At 41.1% G+C, this 20511-nt stretch overlaps 1 protein-coding gene across 4 annotated transcripts in view; it reads right to left on the reverse strand.

Annotated features, from left to right (window-relative positions):
- Positions 1-20487, reverse strand: part of LOC127454382 (protein THEMIS2-like) — a 31675-nt gene extending 11188 nt beyond the window's left edge. For 3 of the 4 annotated variants that reach the window (XM_051721556.1, XM_051721558.1, XM_051721557.1), the window contains exons 1-2: positions 19850-20487; positions 2106-2246 (exon numbers count right to left, since the gene is read on the reverse strand). In XM_051721556.1, the coding sequence (XP_051577516.1) occupies positions 2106-2246; positions 19850-19946 (238 nt within the window). In that variant the 5' untranslated portion in view covers positions 19947-20487. Of the gene's footprint in view, positions 1-2105; positions 2247-11309; positions 11557-19849 lie in introns of those variants that run through there. The other variant, XM_051721559.1, reaches the window with a different exon arrangement.
- Positions 20488-20511: the final 24 nt, after the last annotated feature.

The following is a 20511-nucleotide window of genomic DNA, read 5'->3' on the forward strand; positions in this document are numbered from 1 at the left end:
ATGCTCTAACTGTTCCTCTAGGAAGTCAATAAACTTTCAGAAGGTTTTGGCTTAGACATTGATGTTAATTATTCAAGAATAGAAACCCATATTTGATTATTACATTATTATTCTCAAATACTGTATATTTATTCCTTTAAATTTAATTCATGTATTCTTTTGAATAAATAATTGATTGAATCTTTCCTTAAAATCTTGAATCTATATTCTCTCATATTGTCCCATGATTAGGAATAAAATGTGTTTTTATGCTCATACATGCTATGATTAACCTCTTCAGTAGAGGCTACTTTAACCTCTTCAGCTCTGGAGCATTTTTGGGCTGCTGCCTACAATTTTTCAACCTCAAATTTAAAAGCTCACCATTTACACATACTGTGGACTAATTGCCAAAAATGTGTCTAATTTTTTCAGAACAAGCAAGCTCACAGACAGGTAAAAAATGGCTCATTGTTTAGAAAACTGCCTAATGTAAAAATAGATATAACGTCTTTGGCTACTTGAGGCTTACAGCAGCAGTGACCGGTGCAAAAAAGAGACATTTGTATTTGATCTCTTACACATATCATATTTCTCTTTGTGATTCTTTTGAAAATCTTTCATACTGTGGTTTTAGGGCAACACAATATAGAGTTGCATTCCTGAGAATGAGAGCTTTCATTTGATATATGATTTGTCTATTTATGTGCTATTTGAAAGACTTTTATATTCATTTGAATATTTCTACCACATGACCTCTAGGTGGCACTGATTTGTGACACAAATGATTTCAGGCCTTATTTTGTTATTTTATGTAATATAAATGCAGAAGTGATGGTTATCTTTGAAAAGTTCAGATTCCAAGCTTTTAAATGATACCTCATATGTCTGACTTATGTATTCGGAGACTTGAACATTTGAAGTGTAAACTTTTTTTGACATAGCACCCCATTTTGGACCCACCGGCATATATTCCAGGTTCAACACAAGTCAGGCTCAATTGAAAACATTTTTTGCATCATTGATTACCAAAATAAATATTTTCAATTGATAGTGAATGGGGCCAGTCCATAACTGCTAAAATAAACACTGTTTTAAAATTATAGCCACAAGATGTAAACATTACATGTGTTAACATGATTTTAGTGTTATAAAATCGATTACTAAGCTGTAAAGTTTTTCTTTAAAGTTATAGTCAGTGTAAAGTTATATCCAATATTACAACTTTGTTGGTATGACAGTGCAATGCAAGTAAACCCTAAAAGCGATTTTATAAACACTAAACTAACACTATGTAGAACAGATTTTAATCACACTAAAAACATGTTAACACATATACTGTTTACGTCTTGTGGCTATACTTTTGTGTTTTTCAGCGATTATAGATCCATTCACTTCCACTGTACGTGCCGATTTTTAAATAAATGAGGGACGAGTCGAAAATACTTTCTATGGTATTCAACATTATACTACAAATGCTGTCGATTGAGCTTAACATGTATTGAACCCGGAATATTCCTTTAAAATTGACAAACTAACGAGACAGAATACATAGATGCACTAAATGATATTAAACATTTCAAAGATATACATGGACATTTAAAGGAGTAGTTCATCAAAAAAAATTCAAATTTATGGTACCATGTTGTTTCAAACCCATATGCTGTTATTTTTACCGTGGAACACAAAGGTAGAAATTTGAAGAATCTTCACATAGCTATTTTCCATTTCATACTGACCACATGATCTGTAAAGCTCTAAAAGAATGTGGCAGGATAATTAATTTGATCAGGGATAATGAAGGTAGGGAAGTAAAAAAGGGCTTGGCCCAGTGGCAGAAATGACCACAACATATTGAAGAATCTATTGAAGATTCTTTAAATCTTTATTTGTTTTGCATGGTGAAAATAGCAGCATCTGGGTTTGTAATGACATGATGGTGAGTAAATAATTAAGTGAACTAGCCCTTTAACCATTTGAGCAGTTACTTACACAATAATGTAAAAATACTGTATATTGAATACAAAAACAGCTTTCACAAGGCCATTTCTCCCCAAAATAAACAGTTCTGTTGTATAATAGCGTTTTTGTGAACATTGGTGTATTCACATTGTTTAGTGACTCACCTGAATACTCAATAGGCAATTCAAATGACGTTCCGGTGTCAATCTCCTCACAAGATACAGACAGAAGCTCTAAACTAATGATCTTCATCAGGTCTCCAGTAGATAAACACACTTCACTCCCTGAAAGCTCATATACTGACCCTGAAAATAATAATACAACATGCACATTATTTGCATAACCAGTTGGGTTCATTTTTTTATCAGAATAAATATTTACAGTGTATCTAAGCCCAAACTAACCCACTCCAATAGTTAAAAGAGTAAGCAAAGTCAAACATTCAGTAGGGAATTCTTACATTTGAGTGGGGCTCCAACCTTGAAATCGTCGTGTTAAGTATGTAATCTCAGTTCCTTAAGATGAAGGAAGATGACATTGCGTCACTAAGATGATGCTATGGGGAGTGTCCTTCTACACGACCTAGTTGAAAACTTTCTACAATAACGCCAGGATTGGCAATGGTGTTTCAATCCCGCCCTTTTAGGCGTGAAGCTGTCTATATAAAAGCAGAAGCGCAAACATCATTCCTCAGAAATTTTGGACTGAGGGACAAAGAGCACATTGCTCGCACCTCAAAAAACACTGATTCCGTAGTGCAGGCAGCTTATGCAATGTCTACATACGTAACCGAGACGTTCCCTTACGATTCAGTACACTTGACATTGCGTCACTAAGCTGATGCTATGGGGAACAGATTCACATCACACCACACTACATGACATAACCTCCCAGAGAGGAGACATGACGCTGCAGTCCCGCGGGACGGTGACCGACATGAGTATGCCGCAAGTGAATGACCCTCTTGGTGAGCCATGAGGGGAACACTCAGAATATATATATGAACTATGGTCATATAGTATTAATTAACCCCTCCACGAACCCAGTCAGGAAAGGAAGTTTATTTGTAATGAAAGTGCCTGTGACTTTTGGGAAATACAACAGTCTGAATGCAGGCGGTTGAGTAAAATGATAGGGTGCCTGTACTTAAAAAGAGGAGCATATGTATATGTTTGGCCAATGAAATAGCAAGCGCTCTAGACAGAGAGGACTTGCTATGAAAGAGGCGTTACATCTAGGTTGTAAAACCTCGCGAACGTGTTTTGAGAAGACAATCCTACTGCAAAACGTGTCTTGTAAGGACACACCATTAGTCGAGCTGGTCAGACAGCCTGAATTGGCAGGTATGCTCAATGTATATATGTGTAGTGCTCGCAAAGGGCATAACAAATGCAAGGACTGTTTCTCATCTGAATTAAATGGAGGAGGGAAAAAGGCTTGAAGGTGAACCACCTGCGCTCTGAAGGGTGTGGTTAGAACCTTAGGCACATAGCTTTTCCTGGGTTTGACAGTGGTTTTTGAAAGACCTGAACCAAACTCCAGACATGAATTGTCAACTGACAGTGCTTTCAAATCACTGACCTGTTTTACTGAGGCCAAAGCCAGCAGTAATGCGGTCTTAAGAGAAAACACACGCAATTCAACATAGTCCAGAGGTTCGAAGGGAGGCCCCACGAGTGCTTTTAGGACCAAAGTTAGGTCCCAAGTCGGGACTGTAGCCGGGCGAGGGGGATTTAGCTGCCCCACCCCCTTAAGGAATTTTATGATAAAATCATGTTTGCCTATAGAGGTGCCGGATTTAGGTGCCTGATATAGTCGCCACATAAACTTCGAGCATTGACAGAGTGAGCCCTGCGTCCAATTGCTCTTAAAGAAATGTACGAATTTCAGGTATGGGGCAGTTCACTGGGTCTTTGCCGTGTGAAAAGCACCAATTAGTGAACACATACCATTTCAGTGCGTAAATGCATCTCGTGGACGGTGCTCTAGCCTGTAAAATGGTGTTCATCATAACTGACTGAGCCAGTTCTGGCTCGTCTGCTGTGCTCCGTTCAAAGGCCACACATGTGGGCTTCACAGCTCTGGCTGGGGATGCCAAATCCTGCCATGTGTTTGAGAGAGAAGGTCTCTCCTCAGCGGTATTTCCCATGGAGGCCCATCAAGTATTTCTACCATCTCAAGAAACCAGGACTGATTGGGCCATTTCGGCGCAATTAACAGGACTGTTTCCATGTCCACTCAGACTTTGCTGATGACAGAATGAAGAAGCGCACCGGGGGAAATGCATACTTATGTTTCACCGGCCATATGTGGGCCAGTGTGACCTGGCGACTTATATACGCCACTGCTGTTGTGCTGTCCAAACGAATCAGAATGTGGTGATTCACGATGTCAGAATGAGAAGCTCTCAAAGCTAGAAAGACAGCCAGTAGCTCTTTCCTGACAAACAGCAGTTGGGAAGAAGGGAACAGCATTGTCTTTAATCGAGCCTTCTTTGGGAATGGCAATCTCTGCATTTCGCTTCATAGGTCTGTGCCCGTCAGGAGCGCTTTTACTGCGCGGGGGGTCCCCTTGGCATGGGGCTTGCACTGAGGCGGGCTTCATTTGGGCCACAGCTTGCGTGGCTTTACTGGTGGCTTGGCAGTGCTGAGGCAGCAGGCGTGGAGTTTTTAACCAGGCGCTGGTCAGAGACAGAGCAGAAGCGAGCCAGTTGTGATGAAGTACTGCTCTGTTTAGGCATAATATATCTCATAGCCTGTGAGTGTTGCTGATTCGTGACATAGCACTCAGCAAATCTATCCACAGAACCACCGAAAAGGCTGGCTAGAGACACCGGAGCATCAAATAATATAAAAATTAAAATTCTCCCCTTTTCTCCCCAATTTGGTATGCCCAATTCCCAATGCGCTGTAGGTCCTCGTGATAGCATAGTGACTCGCCTCAATCCGGGTGGTGGAGGATGAATCTCAGTTGCCTCCACGTCCGAGACAGTCAATCCGTGCATCTTATCACGTGGCTTGTTGAGCGCATTACCGCGGAGAGCTAGCGCATTTGGAGGCTCACCCTATTCTCCGTGGTATCCACGCACAACTCACCATGTGCCCCACCGAGAGCAAGAACCATATTATAGCGATCACGCGGAGGTTAACCCACCGTGACTCTACCCACCATAGCAACTGGGCCAATTGGTTGCTTAGGAAGCCTGACTGGAGTCACTCAGCACGCCCTTGATTCGAACTTGCAACTCCAGGTGTGGTAGTCAGCGTCTTTACTTGCTGAGCTACCCAAAATAGAGTGGCTTTTTCCATGTCATGCATTTCCGTGAGGGTCAGCCAGATGTGATGATCCAAAACCACCAGGTTGCCCATTGACTTGCCAATGGCCTGTGCAGTTACATTTATGACTCGCAGCACTAAGTCGACACGGCTTGGAAGGATGAACGGGGCATCCCACAGGGGGTAGTTGGGCATAACCTTTGTTTTCCCATTGGTCCACTTTAGTGAGGAGAGTGGAATTGCTGTGCGAGCAAGCAGAATAGGGCGCGCGCCAGGATTTTGTCAGTTCGTTATGAACTTTCAGGAAGAACGGGGCAGATCTGCAGAATGCATTCACTTGATGGCATCCGGACTGCAAGAACCATTCATCAAGGCAAGATTTTTCAGGTTTCTCTGGAGGAGACCACTCAAGACCGAGCTCTTTGACCGCACTTGAAAGGACGTGAAGCATCTCCATGTCAGTAGCGCTTGCATGCTCCACGCTCTCGCTGGGGGAAGGGGCGGCAACATCCTCCATTGACCACTCGCCAGTGCAGCGAAAGACATAACATCATCATCCCCAGCATCAGAAAAACCATATATGACGAGGTCATGTGCACATATGGTATCGGCATAGACGCATTATATGGAGATTGAGGGGCTCGCGGGGCATGTGCTGGCACGAGGTCCACCTTAAATTCATCCTGCTTGATCTCGCGGCCCCACCATGCCTTCCTCGTGTGATCCTCGGGAGTCACAGAAGAGGCAGGTGGGAGGGTGCGGGTGGCTGAATCGTCCCACAGAACGAGGGCCATTCGTGAGCGAAGCATCTTGAGACTCATGCCCATGCTCACTGCCCTCACAGTGAGGGCAGTCTGTCTCTGCGTGGGAGCGGCCCAGACAGTGAATGCAACTCTCATGTTGATCTGACAGCGAGATGTGTCCCTCGCATAAGGAACACTTACGGAATGACATCTTTAAAAAGACGCAAACACGTAAGCGGCTCTTTTAGTTTTATATATATATATATATATATATATATATATATATATATATATATATATAAACACCATAGCCAATCCTGGCGTTATTGTAGAAAGTTTTCATCTAGGTCATATAGAAGGACACTCCCCCATAGCGTCAGCTTAGTGACGCAATGTCAAGTGTACTTAATCGTAAGGGAACTCTTGAATTCCTAATATCTCATGATAATTTTTGCTCTAGAATGTATGTCTGCTGATATTAATTGTTATTTGTCAGAAGTACACTCAAAAAAATTATTTTTGCTGCTTTTTCAAGTTACTTGATTAAACTAAAGCAACACAATTCTAGAACATTTAGTCACAACTTGATTTCATTGCATTCTATCCATTTCATTTGTAAAATAGAAGTTTGCTTAATCCAATTGAGTTGGGACTACATGAATACTTTTTGTGGTGTTAATGTAGCATTGATAAAACTGCTTGTGAATCGATAGGGAAAGAAAATGTTCAAATTAAGTGTTATTTTATGCGTTTTTGTACAAGATGAATGTAAAAGGGGATACTTGTTTGTGTTTAATGTTTTGTTATGCTGAGATTTAGAAGAGTTTCTGTTACGTTGGAGTTTTGTGGGTTACCATTATGGTGAAGAGTGGAGCTTGAGCTAATGATGAGGACAGGTAGATGTTGCACATGTAATTGATTGCTTGCTTTGTTGAGCAAATTCTGTGCAAACCATAGCATAGTTACTAAACTACACTTTGTAGTGCTTCCAACCAACATGTACTTAACATGCGAACATTCACTTTCACTAGTTTGTAGGGATGCACCGATCTGATACAGTATCGGTCCGATACTGACTCCAAAAGCTGGATCAGGTATCTGTGACAATGGGGCCGATCAATTCAATTCTATGTTATTCTACGCATGGCGTAGTACGCGCACATACGCATGAATGTGCGCGTACAACGTCATGCGTCAGCAGTGCACTGGTAGACCCGTACATTTTGCTAGAAGGAGAGCTAGCTAACATAGCATGGAGGGAGCTAACCACAGAGGGTCTGCAGTTTGGAGATATTTCATGCTTGCTATGCCAACAAGTTCTACGGCTACTTGCACTATCTACAAAGCAAATGTTTCAAGGGGTGGCAGTAACACTGCAAAATATAACACAACCAACTTAATCAAGCACCTCTAGAACCATCATGCTAAAGAACACGACGAGTTCAACCAAACAAAAAAGCAGACGCTTCGTTGAATCAGTTAACTTTGTCGGGTGAATTGCAAAGACGCAAGAAACTTCCCAGTGATAGTCTGAAAGCTACAAAAATAACAGAAAAGGTTCTCAAATTCATTGATCTGGATGAGCAACCCCTGACAGTTGCTGAAACTAGGGCTTCCGTCGGCTGATTGAACACTTGGAACCATAGTACAGTTTGCCATCATGGAAATATTTTTCTGAGATTGCTCTATCTGAACTCTACAAGAAAGTGTGCAAACACTTATCAGAAGCATTAAAAGATGTACCAGCTATTATGAGTTTCACCACAGATATCGGGAGCTCTGACATGTGGCCGTTGTCACTTAAGTTTAACAGTACACTGGTTGAACACGTGTTGTACGCCTCGCATTGCGGTGCTACAAGCAAAACACTTCCACGGATCACACACCAGCGACTCAATTTCGACTGACACTTTAACAATGGTTTTGGATCGGTACTCGTATCGGCCGATACCCAAAGCCCAGGTATTGGATCGGTATCGGGACTGAAAAAGTTGGATCGGTCCATCCCTACTAGTTAGTATATAAAGAAATAAATGAGATTTGAGTAACTTTGACATGTCTAATTATGTTGGATTTACCCAATTCAACTAGGTTCTTTCTACACAAAGTGTTTGTGTTGAGATTACATAGTTATTTTAAGTTAAGAAAACTCATTTCAAACATGTGGAAACACTGTATACAATTGAATCAATTCAGCCAAAGAGCTTTTTTTTTGTTTTTGTATAATGGGTAGATGATAACATGTCCATGGACTTTTCTTTTTATCAACATCAAGATTCAGGTTAAAATGTACATGAACCTATAAGGGAAAATGTTTATCTTAGGTCCTTGTCTTACGAGTTCATATTTTATACACGTCTCGCCTTCACTAGTTCATTTTAAATGGTTCTGCGATGTGACAAATAGTTTTTTTAAAGTACAAATATTCCAAGTATTCTCTTAATTTATTATTTGATAAAAGCTGCATGCATAATAATAAAACATTTATCAAAATGCTGATTAAATAATTTTACAGTGCATCCGGAAAGTATTCACAGCGATTCACTTTTTCCACATTTTGTTATGTTACAGCCTTATTCCAAAATTGATTAAATTCATTATTTTCCTCAATTCTACAAACAATACCCCATAATGACAATGTGAAAGTTTGTTTGAAATCTCTGCAAATGTATAAAAAAATTTTTTTTAAAAAATCACATGTACATAAGTATTCACAGCCTTTGCTCAATACTTTGTTGAAGCACCTTTGGCACCAATTACAGCCTCAAGTCTTTTTGGGTATGATGCTACAAGCTTGGCACACCTATTTTTGGGTAGTTTCTCCCATTCTTCTTTGCAGGACCTCTCAAGCTCCATCAGGTTGGATGGGGAGCATCTGTGCACAGCCATTTTCAGATCTCTCCAGAGATGTTCAATCGGGTTCAAGTCTGGTCTCTGGCTGGGCCACTCAAGGACATTCACAGAGTTGTCCTGTAGCCACTCCTTTGTTATCTTGGCTGTGTGCTTAGGGTCGTTGTCCTGTTGGAAGATGAACCTACGCCCCAGTCTGAGGTCCAGAGCGCTCTGGAGCAGGTTTTCATCAAGGATGTCTCTGTACATTGCTGCATTCATCTTTCCCTCAATCCTGACTAGTCTCCCAGTTCCTGCCGCTGAATAATATCCCCACAGCATGATGCTGCCACCACAATGCTTCACTGTAGGGATGGTATTGGCCAGGTGATGAGCAGTGCCTGGTTTCCTCCAGGCATGACGCTTGCCATTCAGGCCAAAGAGTTCAATCTTTGTTTCTCATGGTCTGAGAGTCCTTCAGGTGCCTTTTGGCAAACTCCAGGCAGGCTTTCATGTGCCTTTTACTGAGGAGTGGCTTCCATCTGGCCACTCTACCATACAGGCCTGATTGGTGGAGTGCTGCAGAGATGGTTGTTCTTCTGGAAGGTTCTCCTCTCTCCACAGAGAAACGCTGGAGCTCTGTCAGAGTGACCATCGGGTTCTTGGTCACCTCCCTGACTAAAGCCCTTCTCCCCCGATCGCTCAGTTTGGCCAGGCGGCCAGCTCTAGGAAGAGTCCTGGTGGTTCCAAACTTCTTCCATTTACGGATGATGGAGGCCACTGTGCTCACTGGGACCTTCAATGCTGCAGACATTTTTCTGTACCCTTCCCCAGATCTGTGCCTCGATACAATCCTGTCTCGGAGGTCTACAGACAATTCCTTGGACTTCATGGCTTGGTTTGTGCTCTGACATGCACTGTTAACTGTGGGACCTTATATAGACAGGTGTGTGCCTTTCCAAATCATGTCCAATCAACTGAATTTACCACAGGTGGACTCCAATCAAGTTGTAGAAACATCTCAAGGATGATCAGTGGAAACAGGATGCACCTGAGCTCAATTTTGAGTGTCATGGCAAAGGCTATGAATACTTATGTACATGTGATTTTTTTTTTTTTTCGTTTTTTATTTTTCAATACATTTGCAAAGATTTCAAACAAACTTCTTTCACGTTGTCATTATGGGGTATTGTATGTAGAATTTTGAGGAAAATAATGAATTTAATCCATTTTGGAATAAGGCTGTAACATAACAAAATGTGGAAAAAGTGAAGCGCTGTAAATACTTTCCGGATGCATTGTAAATGGAGTATAGTGTTACATCACAGGATATGTCAACTTAAAGGGATAGTTCACCCAAAAATGAAAATACTGTCATCACTTACTCACCCACATGTTGTTTCAACCCTGTATGACTTTCTTTCTTCAGTGGAATACAAAAGAAGATTTTTATTGATTTACTTTTATTGTATGGAAAAAGATGCAACGAAAGTGAATGGTGACTGAAGCTAACATTCTGCCCTAACATCTCCATTTGTGTTCCATGGAAGAACATGAGGGTGAGTAATAAATAAAAGATTTTTGGGTGAACTATCCCTTTATGTACCTTTTATCTAAGTATACAAGTACTTAACATACAGTACTGTGCAAAAGTCACATAAGGTGTTTCACAAAAGCATTTGTCTTAAGATGGTTATTTATATCTTTAGATTTAGTATGTCAACAGGAAATATAAATGTTAGACTCCCAAACGTTACTTTTGCAAATAGAAAAAATAGAATAGAAGAACAGGGAGCCCTGCAACATATGTCATAGCCCCATAAAGCCCCCCACTGAACATCGAGTCAGTCTGAGATTACATAAAGAGACAGAAGCAATTGAGACAGCCTAAATAGATAGAAGAACTGTGGTGAATTCTCCAAGAAGCTTGGAACATCCTATCTACCAACAACCAAGAAAAACTGTGTCCAGGTGTACCTAGGAGAATTGGTGCTGTTTTAAAGGCAAAAGTGTTCACACTGAATATTGATTTAGCTTTTTTTATGTTTACTGGACTTTGTATGACATTAAGTGACAAATGAAAACTATTTATGTCATTATTTTTGAAGATCCTCACTATGCAACATTTTTCACAAGTGCCTAAAACTTTTGCACAGTACTGTAATTATAAGAACATGTTACTGTTTAAATGTCATAGCACTGTGAGTAGGTCAAGTCAAGATTAATTTTAAAGCACACTTAATACAACAGAAGTTGACCTAAAGTTCTATATATCTTAAAATTATAATAAGAAGAATAAAAAAAAATAAATAAATAAAAAGATACAAATTGCAAATATAATAAAATAAGATAATGGATTAAGAATATGGACTGAATAGCTCTTCCTCTGTGAAGGGGTTTATATTATTCATCATATTTTCTTTTTAGTGGCTTTTATATGTATTTCAATATTTGTTAACATACTATTGTACTTCAACTGTTAGTTCACCCGAAAATGAAAATTCTCTCATCATTTACTCACCCTCATGACATCTCAGATGTATATTACTTTCTTTCTTCAGCAGAATATAAATGAAGATTTTTAGAAAAATATTTCAGGTCTGTAGCTCCATACAATGCAAGTAAATGGTGACCAGAACTTTGAAGGTCCAAAAATCACATAAAGGAAACATAAAAGTAATCCATGTGACTCCAGTGTTTAAATCTATATCTTCTGAAATTATATGATAGGTGTGGGTGAGAAACTGCATTCCACTTCAAATTTTTATGCCCTTCCCTCGCTAATTTCCTGTCTCATGGACTCGGATGTACGTCATTGCTTACATTGCGCGAGTGCCCACTACTGGTGGAACCTGTGCAGTGGGTTTAGCTGAAACACCCAAACACTTGATCACCTGCAGCACATTGAGGGCTGATGTCAATTTGTGGAATTATTTAGTGATTTTTCACCTGAGAAGACAATGTTTTCAGAGATTGATGTAATCACAGATTCAGGCAAAGTTTAGTTGTAATTTCAGAGGCTTATGTATAAATCTTATATGTTAAGATTTTTTATTTTATTTTATTTTTTATGAATTGTTAGAAAGGATTAATCAAGGTTTACAAAAATGTAAAAATTTTACATTTACAATGAACAAATAGGTTATGGCTATGTAATAAACAGTCAGTTTAAGGTAGCTACTAGTATTATGCTGTTTAATCTCAATATAACTTTTCTAAACTGCTTAATTGGCCAAACTTCACTTCTTACATACAGTATCTCACAGAAGTGAGTACACCCCTCACATTTTAGTAAATATTTTATTATATCTTTTCATGTGACAACACTGAAGAAATGACACTTTGCTACAATGTAAAATAGTGAGTGTACAGCTTGTATAACAGTGTAAATTTGCTGTCCCCTCAAAATAACTCAACACACAGCCATTAATGTCTAAACTGCTGGCAACAAAAGTGAGTACACTCCTAAGTGAAAATGTCCAAATTGGGCACAATTAGCCATTTTCCCTCCCCGGTGGCATGTGATTCGTTAGTGTTACAAGGTCTCAGGTGTGAATGGGGAGCAGGTGTGTTAAATTTGGTGTTATCGCTCTCACTCTCTCATACTGGTCACTGGAAGTTCAACATGGCACCTCATGGCAAAGAACTCTCTGAGGATCTAAAAAAAAGAATTGTTGCTCTACATAAAGATGGCCTAGGCTATAAGAAGATTGCCAAGACCCTGAAACTGAGCTGCAGCACGGTGGCCAAGACCATATAGCGGTTTAACAGGACAGGTTCCACTCAGAACAGGCCTCGCCATGGTTGACCAAAGAAGTTGAGTGCACGTGCTCAGCGTCATATCCAGAGGTTGTCTTTGGGAAATAGACGTATGAGTGCTGCCAGCATTGCTGCAGAGGTTGAAGGGGTGGGGGGTCAGCCTGTCAGTACTCAGACCATACGCCACACACTGCATCAAATTGGTCTGCATGGCTGTCGTCCCAGAAGGAAGCCTCTTCTAAAGATGATGCACAAGAAAGCCCAAACAGTTTGCTGAAGACAAGCAGACTAAGGACATGGATTACTGGAACCATGTCCTATGGTCTGATGAGACCAAGATAAACTTATTTGGTTCAGATGGTGTCAAGCGTGTGTGGCGGCAACCAGGTGAGGAGCACAAAGACAAGTGTGTCTTGCCTACAGTCAAGCATGGTGGCGGGAGTGTCATGGTCTGGGGCTGCATGAGTGCTGCCGGCACTGGGGAGCTACAGTTCATTAAGGGAACCATGAATGCCAACATGTACTGTGACATACTGAAGCAGAGCATGATCCCCTCCCTTTGGAGACTGGGCCGCAGGGCAGTATTCCAACATGATAATGACCCCAAACACACCTCCAAGACGACAACTGCCTTGCTAAAGAAGCTAAGGGTAAAGGTGATGGACTGGCCAAGCATGTCTCCAGACCTAAACCCTATTGAGCATCTGTGGGGCATCCTCAAACGGAAGGTGGAGGAGCGCAAGGTCTCTAACATCCACAAGCTCCGTGATGTCGTCATGGAGGAGTGGAAGAGGACTCCAGTGGCAACCTTTGAAGCTCTGGTGAACTCCATGCCCCAGAGGGTTAAGGCAGTGCTGGAAAATAATGGTGGTCACACAAAATATTGACACTTTGGGCCCAATTTGGACATTTTCACTTAGGGGTGTACTCACTTTTGTTGCCAGCGGTTTAGACATTAATGGCTGTGTGTTGAGTTATTTTGAGGGGACAGCAAATTTACACTGTTATACAAGCTGTACACTCACTACTTTACATTGTAGCAAAGTGTCATTTCTTCAGTGTTGTCACATGAAAAGATATAATAAAATATTTACTAAAATGTGAGGGGTGTACTCACTTCTGTGAGATACTGTACATTAGAGTTGTGTGGGGTGGGGTAGTTTGAGCATGATCTGTGCTGTGATGTCACGATCGAGTTGCATTGTGGTATATGGAGCTACCTGAAGCGTACATCTGAGTAAGCTCGCTCCCTTGGTCAAAATCGAGGGGTTGAGGGTCTGTCAGCAGAAACTTCCCCTGCCCACTTAGCGAAGTGGAATGGACTTCCAAAATGGCAGCGGGGATTCCCCCGAGGGGAAGTGCTTATGGAAGTTAGCAAGTGGATGTTTAAAGTGAAGTTGAACGGAGCCTAAATCTCCACTTTAACATTCACTTTCAGATGTAAAAGTGAAAGTGGATATTTAGTGTAAAAAAAAAATCTTGATTTGTTTCTCACCCACATATCATAATGCTTCTGAAAATATAGATTCAACCACTGGAGTCATCTGGATTACTTTTATGTTTCCTTATGTGATTTTTGGAGCTACAAAGTTCTGGTCACCATTCACTTGCATTCTATGGACCTACAGAGCTGAGATATTCTTCTAATAATCACAATTTGTGTTCTGCAGAAGAAAGAAAGTCATACACATCTGGGATGGCATGAGGGTGAGTAAATGATGAGAGAATTTTCATTTTTGGGTGAATTATCCCTTTAACTGATTTTAAATATATCTACATTTTGCTCATTTAGCCTATTCAATCATGAGAAATCAGCTTTTCCAGTTTTATGCAGTTATAACCATGGTGAATAAATACACTGAAGAATATTACTGGAAGAGCTGTTATATATGCAAATGTAATATAAATCTGAAAGAATTTCCTGTTGATGTAACGTTGTTGGCTGCTGACAATGATGGCAATGACGAAGACATGAAGATGAAGAACCCAAGTGCAGTTTATTTATAAACATGATAACCAGTAACCCTAACTACAAACGTGATTTAACAAAAACATGAACTTGACATAAACTAGACTTGACTATGGCTCGGCTTGACAACAAAACAACATTCACATCCAATACTTGACAACTAGACAATGAAAACATGAGGGCTTAAATACAAGACATGGGAGAACATAAACCAATGAACAAACAGAACTGATAGCAAGATAATTAAACAATAAACCAATGAAAACATGACACATGAACATGGAGGGAAAACAGAAATCACATGATAAGGGAACAGGAACTAAACTTTTCAAAATAAAAGACATGAATCAACAAAATACACCTGACATATCCCCCCCACTAAGGGATGGCTCCTGACACCCCAACACAAACAAAACACGTAAAACATGACATAAATTCAAAGTTCTGTAGGGAGCTGGGGGGGGGGGGGGTGTCTTGAGGTGTGGGGCGTGGCATGGCGAGAAAGGGCGAGGGGCATGGGACCAAGGCAAAGTCCGTGGGGGGTGGAGCCATGAGAGGCTCGAGGGGTGGAGCCATGGAAGGCGGAGCCGTGAGAGGCTCGAGGGGCGGAGCCATGGAACTTGGTGCCCAGAGAGTAGCCGAAGACTCGAAGGGCTAGGGTGGAGCCGATGGCAGGGAGGACCAAGGCGGTGCTGGAGGCTCGGAGGAGCAAGGCGGAGCTGAGGGATCGGAAGACTGAGGTGGAGCCTGTGGGACTGAGGACCAAGGTGGAGCCGTAGGGAAGGAGGTCCCTGGTGAAGCTGACAGATCAGAGGGACAAGGCACAGCCAGAGGATCGGAGAGCCAAAGCGGAGCCAGGTGACCGACAGACCAAGGAGGAGCCGGAGGGACGAGGGACCCCGGCACAGCCGACAGGCTGAAGGACCGTAGTGGAGCCGAGGGAACGCAGAGCTGAGGCAATGTCGAGGGACCGACAGGCCAAGGCGAAGTCCAGGGCTCGGAGGGTCCAGGCGGGATCGGAGGGCCGAAAGTTCCCCTTGCCTGCTCAGGAGAACTAAGGGTGGGTATAAGGGTGGGAACTATCTCCAGGTCCCACTGCTCAGGTGTGGCTGTGACGTGGCATGGAGCAGGCTGAGGCGTTGCGGTGACGTGGCATGGAGCAGGCTGAGGCGTTGCGGTGACGTGGCATGGAGCAGGCTGAGGCGTTGCTGTGACGTGGCATGGAGCAGGCTGAGGCGTTGCTGTGACGTGGCATGGAGCAGGCTGAGGCGTTGCTGTGACGTGGCATGGAGCAGGCTGAGGCGTTGCTGTGACGTGGCATGGAGCAGGCTGAGGCGTTGCTGTGACGTGGCATGGAGCAGGCTGAGGCGTTGCTGTGACGTGGCATGGAGCAGGCTGAGGCGTTGCTGTGACGTGGCATGGAGCAGGCTGAGGCGTTGCTGTGACGTGGAAATCTGGCTCGGCGGCGGCCATGACGTGGAACTCTGGCTCGGCGGCGGCCATGACGTGGAACTCTGGCTCGGCGTCCGCCTCCCCCACAGTGAACGTGGAACCAATGATCCGTAGGGCGAGGTCGATATATTGAACCAGGCTGAGGGAACTGCGACCGCCAGGCATCAAAAAAGAAATGGACTCATTCAATCCAAATCTGAAACAGTCTTTGAAGGCAACCTCATTAAAGTCCACCTGGCAGGCTAGACCGCAGAAGTCCTCGACATAGTCCTCTGACGAAGGCGCAGAAGTAAAACTGCTGGGTTCATGGGTGATCAAGTATTCTGTAACGTTGTTGGCTGCTGACAATGATGGCAATGACAAAGACGTGAAGATGAAGAACCCAAGTGCAGTTTATTTATAAACGTGATAACCAGTAACCCTAACTACAAAGTGATTTAACAAAAACATGAACTTGACATAAACTAGACTTGACTATGGCTTGACTTGACTTGACTTGACTTGACTTGACTTGACTTGACAACAAAACAACATTCACATTCAATACTTGACAACTAGACAATGAAAACATGAGGGCTTAAATACAAGACATGGGAGAACATAAACCAATGAACAAACAGAACTGATAGCAAGATAATTAAACAATAAACCAATGAAAACATGACACATGAACATGGAGGGAAAACAGAAATCACATGACAAGGGAACAGGAACTAAACTTTTCAAAATAAAAGACATGAATCAACAAAATACACCTGACAGTTAAATACATATCCTGATGGGAAAACAATGAATTGTCCCTTCAGTGTTCACATAAACCAAGTTTACCCTCTTTAAAACACAATAATGATTATAGAATACTTTATAAAAATAATCAATGTATTTTGTTCTCAACATTTTTCAGCAATGCACATAAGACTAAACCAGACAGCTTATTTTGTCTCAGTACATAATGCCTTATAAGTAGGGTGACCAGATTCCTGCTTGTGGAAAACGGAACAGCCCCCTCCCAGCAAAAATGAAATTGACATAATCTTGCCTAGGCGCAGATCAATGGGGAGTAGAGGGTGCATCTGCATCTGTAACTGTAGTCACCTTGTACTTTTCGCTGGCAGCAATTTTTCTCAGTATGCGCTTGTCTTTCAAGAGATTATCGTAAAATGCAGAGCAGTCCAGTCCAAAATTAAGACGTACGAAAAGCATTGCCTTCACAATTGTTACACTGAGTCGAGTTTTATATTCATGCTGCTTTCATTAATGAGAACACACACTCCACAGATGCAGATGTTCCAGGCAGGCATAAAACAAACTTCTCAACCTTGGATAAGACTCTGAAGTTGATGGTCTTGCTCTCCAGTTCACAGAAAACATCTGTCCATTTATCACACATGGCCATCTTGTTCATGTTCCACTCAGTGATGCAATGGGTGACAATGTTTTTCACACAAGCCCACTCATCAAAGAGCTTGGCTTCGTCAATCAAACTGTGAGTAGGGATTCTGGAGTAGAACTGTTCGAGGCTGCTCTGAATTTCTTTCAAGTTTTTCTGTGTTCTCCAATGAGTGGCTCCAATTTTGGAGGTAATTCACCGATGCTGAATAAAAAGTTTCTCACTGCACAAAAGAAATCATCCGCTCGCATGTCACCAGCTTCAGCCAGGGCATCCAACTGCTTTTTAATGTCAGAGGGTATGAATGATTCCTCCAGCCTGGATTGCAAGACTTTTCTCAGGTCATGGATGTGCAAAGCCACTTCTGTTGCTGATATGTGGTCTTGCTGTACTATCTCCAGTGCATGGTTAAAAGTGCCTGTTTGCTTGAGTGTGAAGCCAATCCAAAGCTTAGTGCAAGGATCACTGAAAATGTTGTTTTTATTTTTGAGAAAGAAAGTATGCACACAAACCACTGAATATGTGTAGTATTCTTTCAAGAGCTGGACCAAGAGAGAGGAAACGTGTGTTGCCATGCTGCAGTAGTTTCTGATAGTCCAGCTGCACAAAAGCGAGTATGGTGCATATGACAGCTTCAGATTTGGTGCGGGCAGAAGAACATTTCGGATCATACAATTTCTTGATCAGTTTCGCAGTTCAAAAGCTATGGCCGTGCACAACAGAATGACAACCAAAAAGTCCTTCACTTGCGTGCACCTTGTCAGATTCTAAAATTTGCTTCACAAAAAAATCGATAACACTTGGTGTGGCACACTTACTTTTAGCAGCATCCATATGCTTTTTTTGTATGAACATGCTGGGCAATGTCGGTGCGGCCTCCATGGGCGATGGAAAAGCGTGCTCCACAAATCTCACACCTCACTTTACTAGGCTCTGTCTGTGACTCCTTTTTTAGAAATGTAAACTCTTTTTGAAGATCCTCATTAAATGTACATGCACACTTCCTTGACATTTTTCCAGCTGCTATTTCATCTATTTTAACTGGACGTCTATTGATAGGTGATTGTGATTGGATAGTTTAATCCAATCATGTACTTCAAATAACACGGTGTGATTTTATTGGTTTTACAATCCGTATCCTTTGCTACCTTTGATTAAAATACTCACGTGACTGAGAAAGCCGAATAGACGATAGAGAAATTTTAGGAGAGGGGAAATACGGGATGTCTGGCCACCCTACTTATGAGTGCACAGCATAAACCACATAGAAGCTGAAATTAAATAAGGATCTTATAGCTCATGTTTTGTTTGGTGTCTGACAGAACCCACAGTCCTTTTAATAGCTCAAAAAACATACTTAACATTAAAGTATCAGGTGGATTATATGACTTTTGATCTGATGAACTGATTATTAACAAAAAATGCAACCTAATGATAAAATGCATCAAACGTCCTAAATAGATAATGTTACATTGCTTTTGTTTGGGGACCCTGGACATATAAAACAGAAATGCAATGACTTTTTACATGCTATGATTTGTATATTGGCATACACACACTGGCACCGGAATGAGTTTTGAAGTGGGGTGGCTGGTTGTGATGTCATCACAACAACATTCCACAGTCAATATGGCCAATATATAATAAAATAATAATAATAATAATAATAATTTAAAAAAAATGTATATGGTCAATTTATACCAGACCAGCTTCCAAGATTGTCAAAATCACGGTGACTGACTAGTTATTTATCAACATACACAGTTAGAATGCTGAAGTAATCTAACAAAAGAGATTCAAATCTGCTTCTGCCCTGAAACAGAGAGAGATTGGCTATACACATGTCATTGCACAGTTCAAACATAACTTTGATGAGGCAGCATGCAATAAGCTTCTCTATTTGTGGAAGACTTCTGTATTGTATGTGGTACATGCATGATTATAAATGTGTTTAAGGAAAGTTCAAAATTCTAACTGTTCTAATAAAATATTCATTTAAATGTAACTACGTTTATTTAAGTACCATGTACATCATATTTGTAAATTACTGTTTTAACTGAAATGTTTAAGTTACATTTACTCAATCACTTAAGCAATATTATGTTGTGAAGTTAAGTAGATTTTACTTACATTTATACCATTAACATTTACTTAGGAAAACTGTGTGCAAAAACGTGTAAATCTTACTAGTGTTTTATTTGTGTGTGTGTGTGTGTGTGTGTGTGTGTGTGTGTGTGTGTGGGAACCCAAACATAAAGCCAGTCAATCTCAACGGAACATAAGGGTTCTTGTACTTTACAAAAGGGACTTGAAACATACATTTCCAACAAATAACAGTTACAATGCAAACTAAATTTAATTTGCTGAAATGAGTGAGCATACTAGTTGTTGATTAAAAATTTGAGTGAAGAACAGGATCTTGCCTATTTTGTAAATATATGTTTTCCATTGAAAGTGACATATAGAACAGAAAGAGAGTATGTAATCCTACCCTGAAAATAGACCCCAGAGCAGACCTGTAGTATGCGGGGTAAAGACTTTTGATCCAAACCGTTTATGAAGACTCGCAAGGACTGCAGGTCCCCCATCCTTCAGCTGTCATCGGAACACAGACACTGAACTGATCGTCAGTGTGCGCACACTGAAACAATAGTTCAAAGAGGAAGTCTCAGCCATGACGCCCAGAAGACAAAAACACCCACAGTGAACTAGAACACGCAAGTCTTTTGTTTTCATTTATTTACTTAAAATACATAGTTTAAACTTTCTCTATTTAGAGTTGTTATTATTATTTTACGGACATGTGCGCATTTTATTTTAGCATCATTATTTATACTGTGTATGTGGTTTCACTTGTGGTGATCTTGTCATCACCGAGAACACTTCAACTCCCGGAAGGCGAAATTACTAATCCTTTTAAGGCGAAAGCTTAGCTCATTAATATTAATTGAGTAGAACTACCGTTGATCGATAACGTTCAAAAGGGGGCGTTAACACAGGACACGTCATTAAGTTCCATCTCTAGAAGACGGATGTTTTTACTAAAAATCAATGTTTCAGTGTTTTTTATTTTATTTGTATTATTAACAAATCAGATGAATCTGGGAGCGGAACAGTCATACACTAATTTACATTCATACAAGGACAAGAGTA

This window comes from Myxocyprinus asiaticus, chromosome 16, assembly GCF_019703515.2.
Source record: "Myxocyprinus asiaticus isolate MX2 ecotype Aquarium Trade chromosome 16, UBuf_Myxa_2, whole genome shotgun sequence".
Classification (NCBI taxonomy): Eukaryota; Metazoa; Chordata; class Actinopteri; order Cypriniformes; family Catostomidae; genus Myxocyprinus; species Myxocyprinus asiaticus.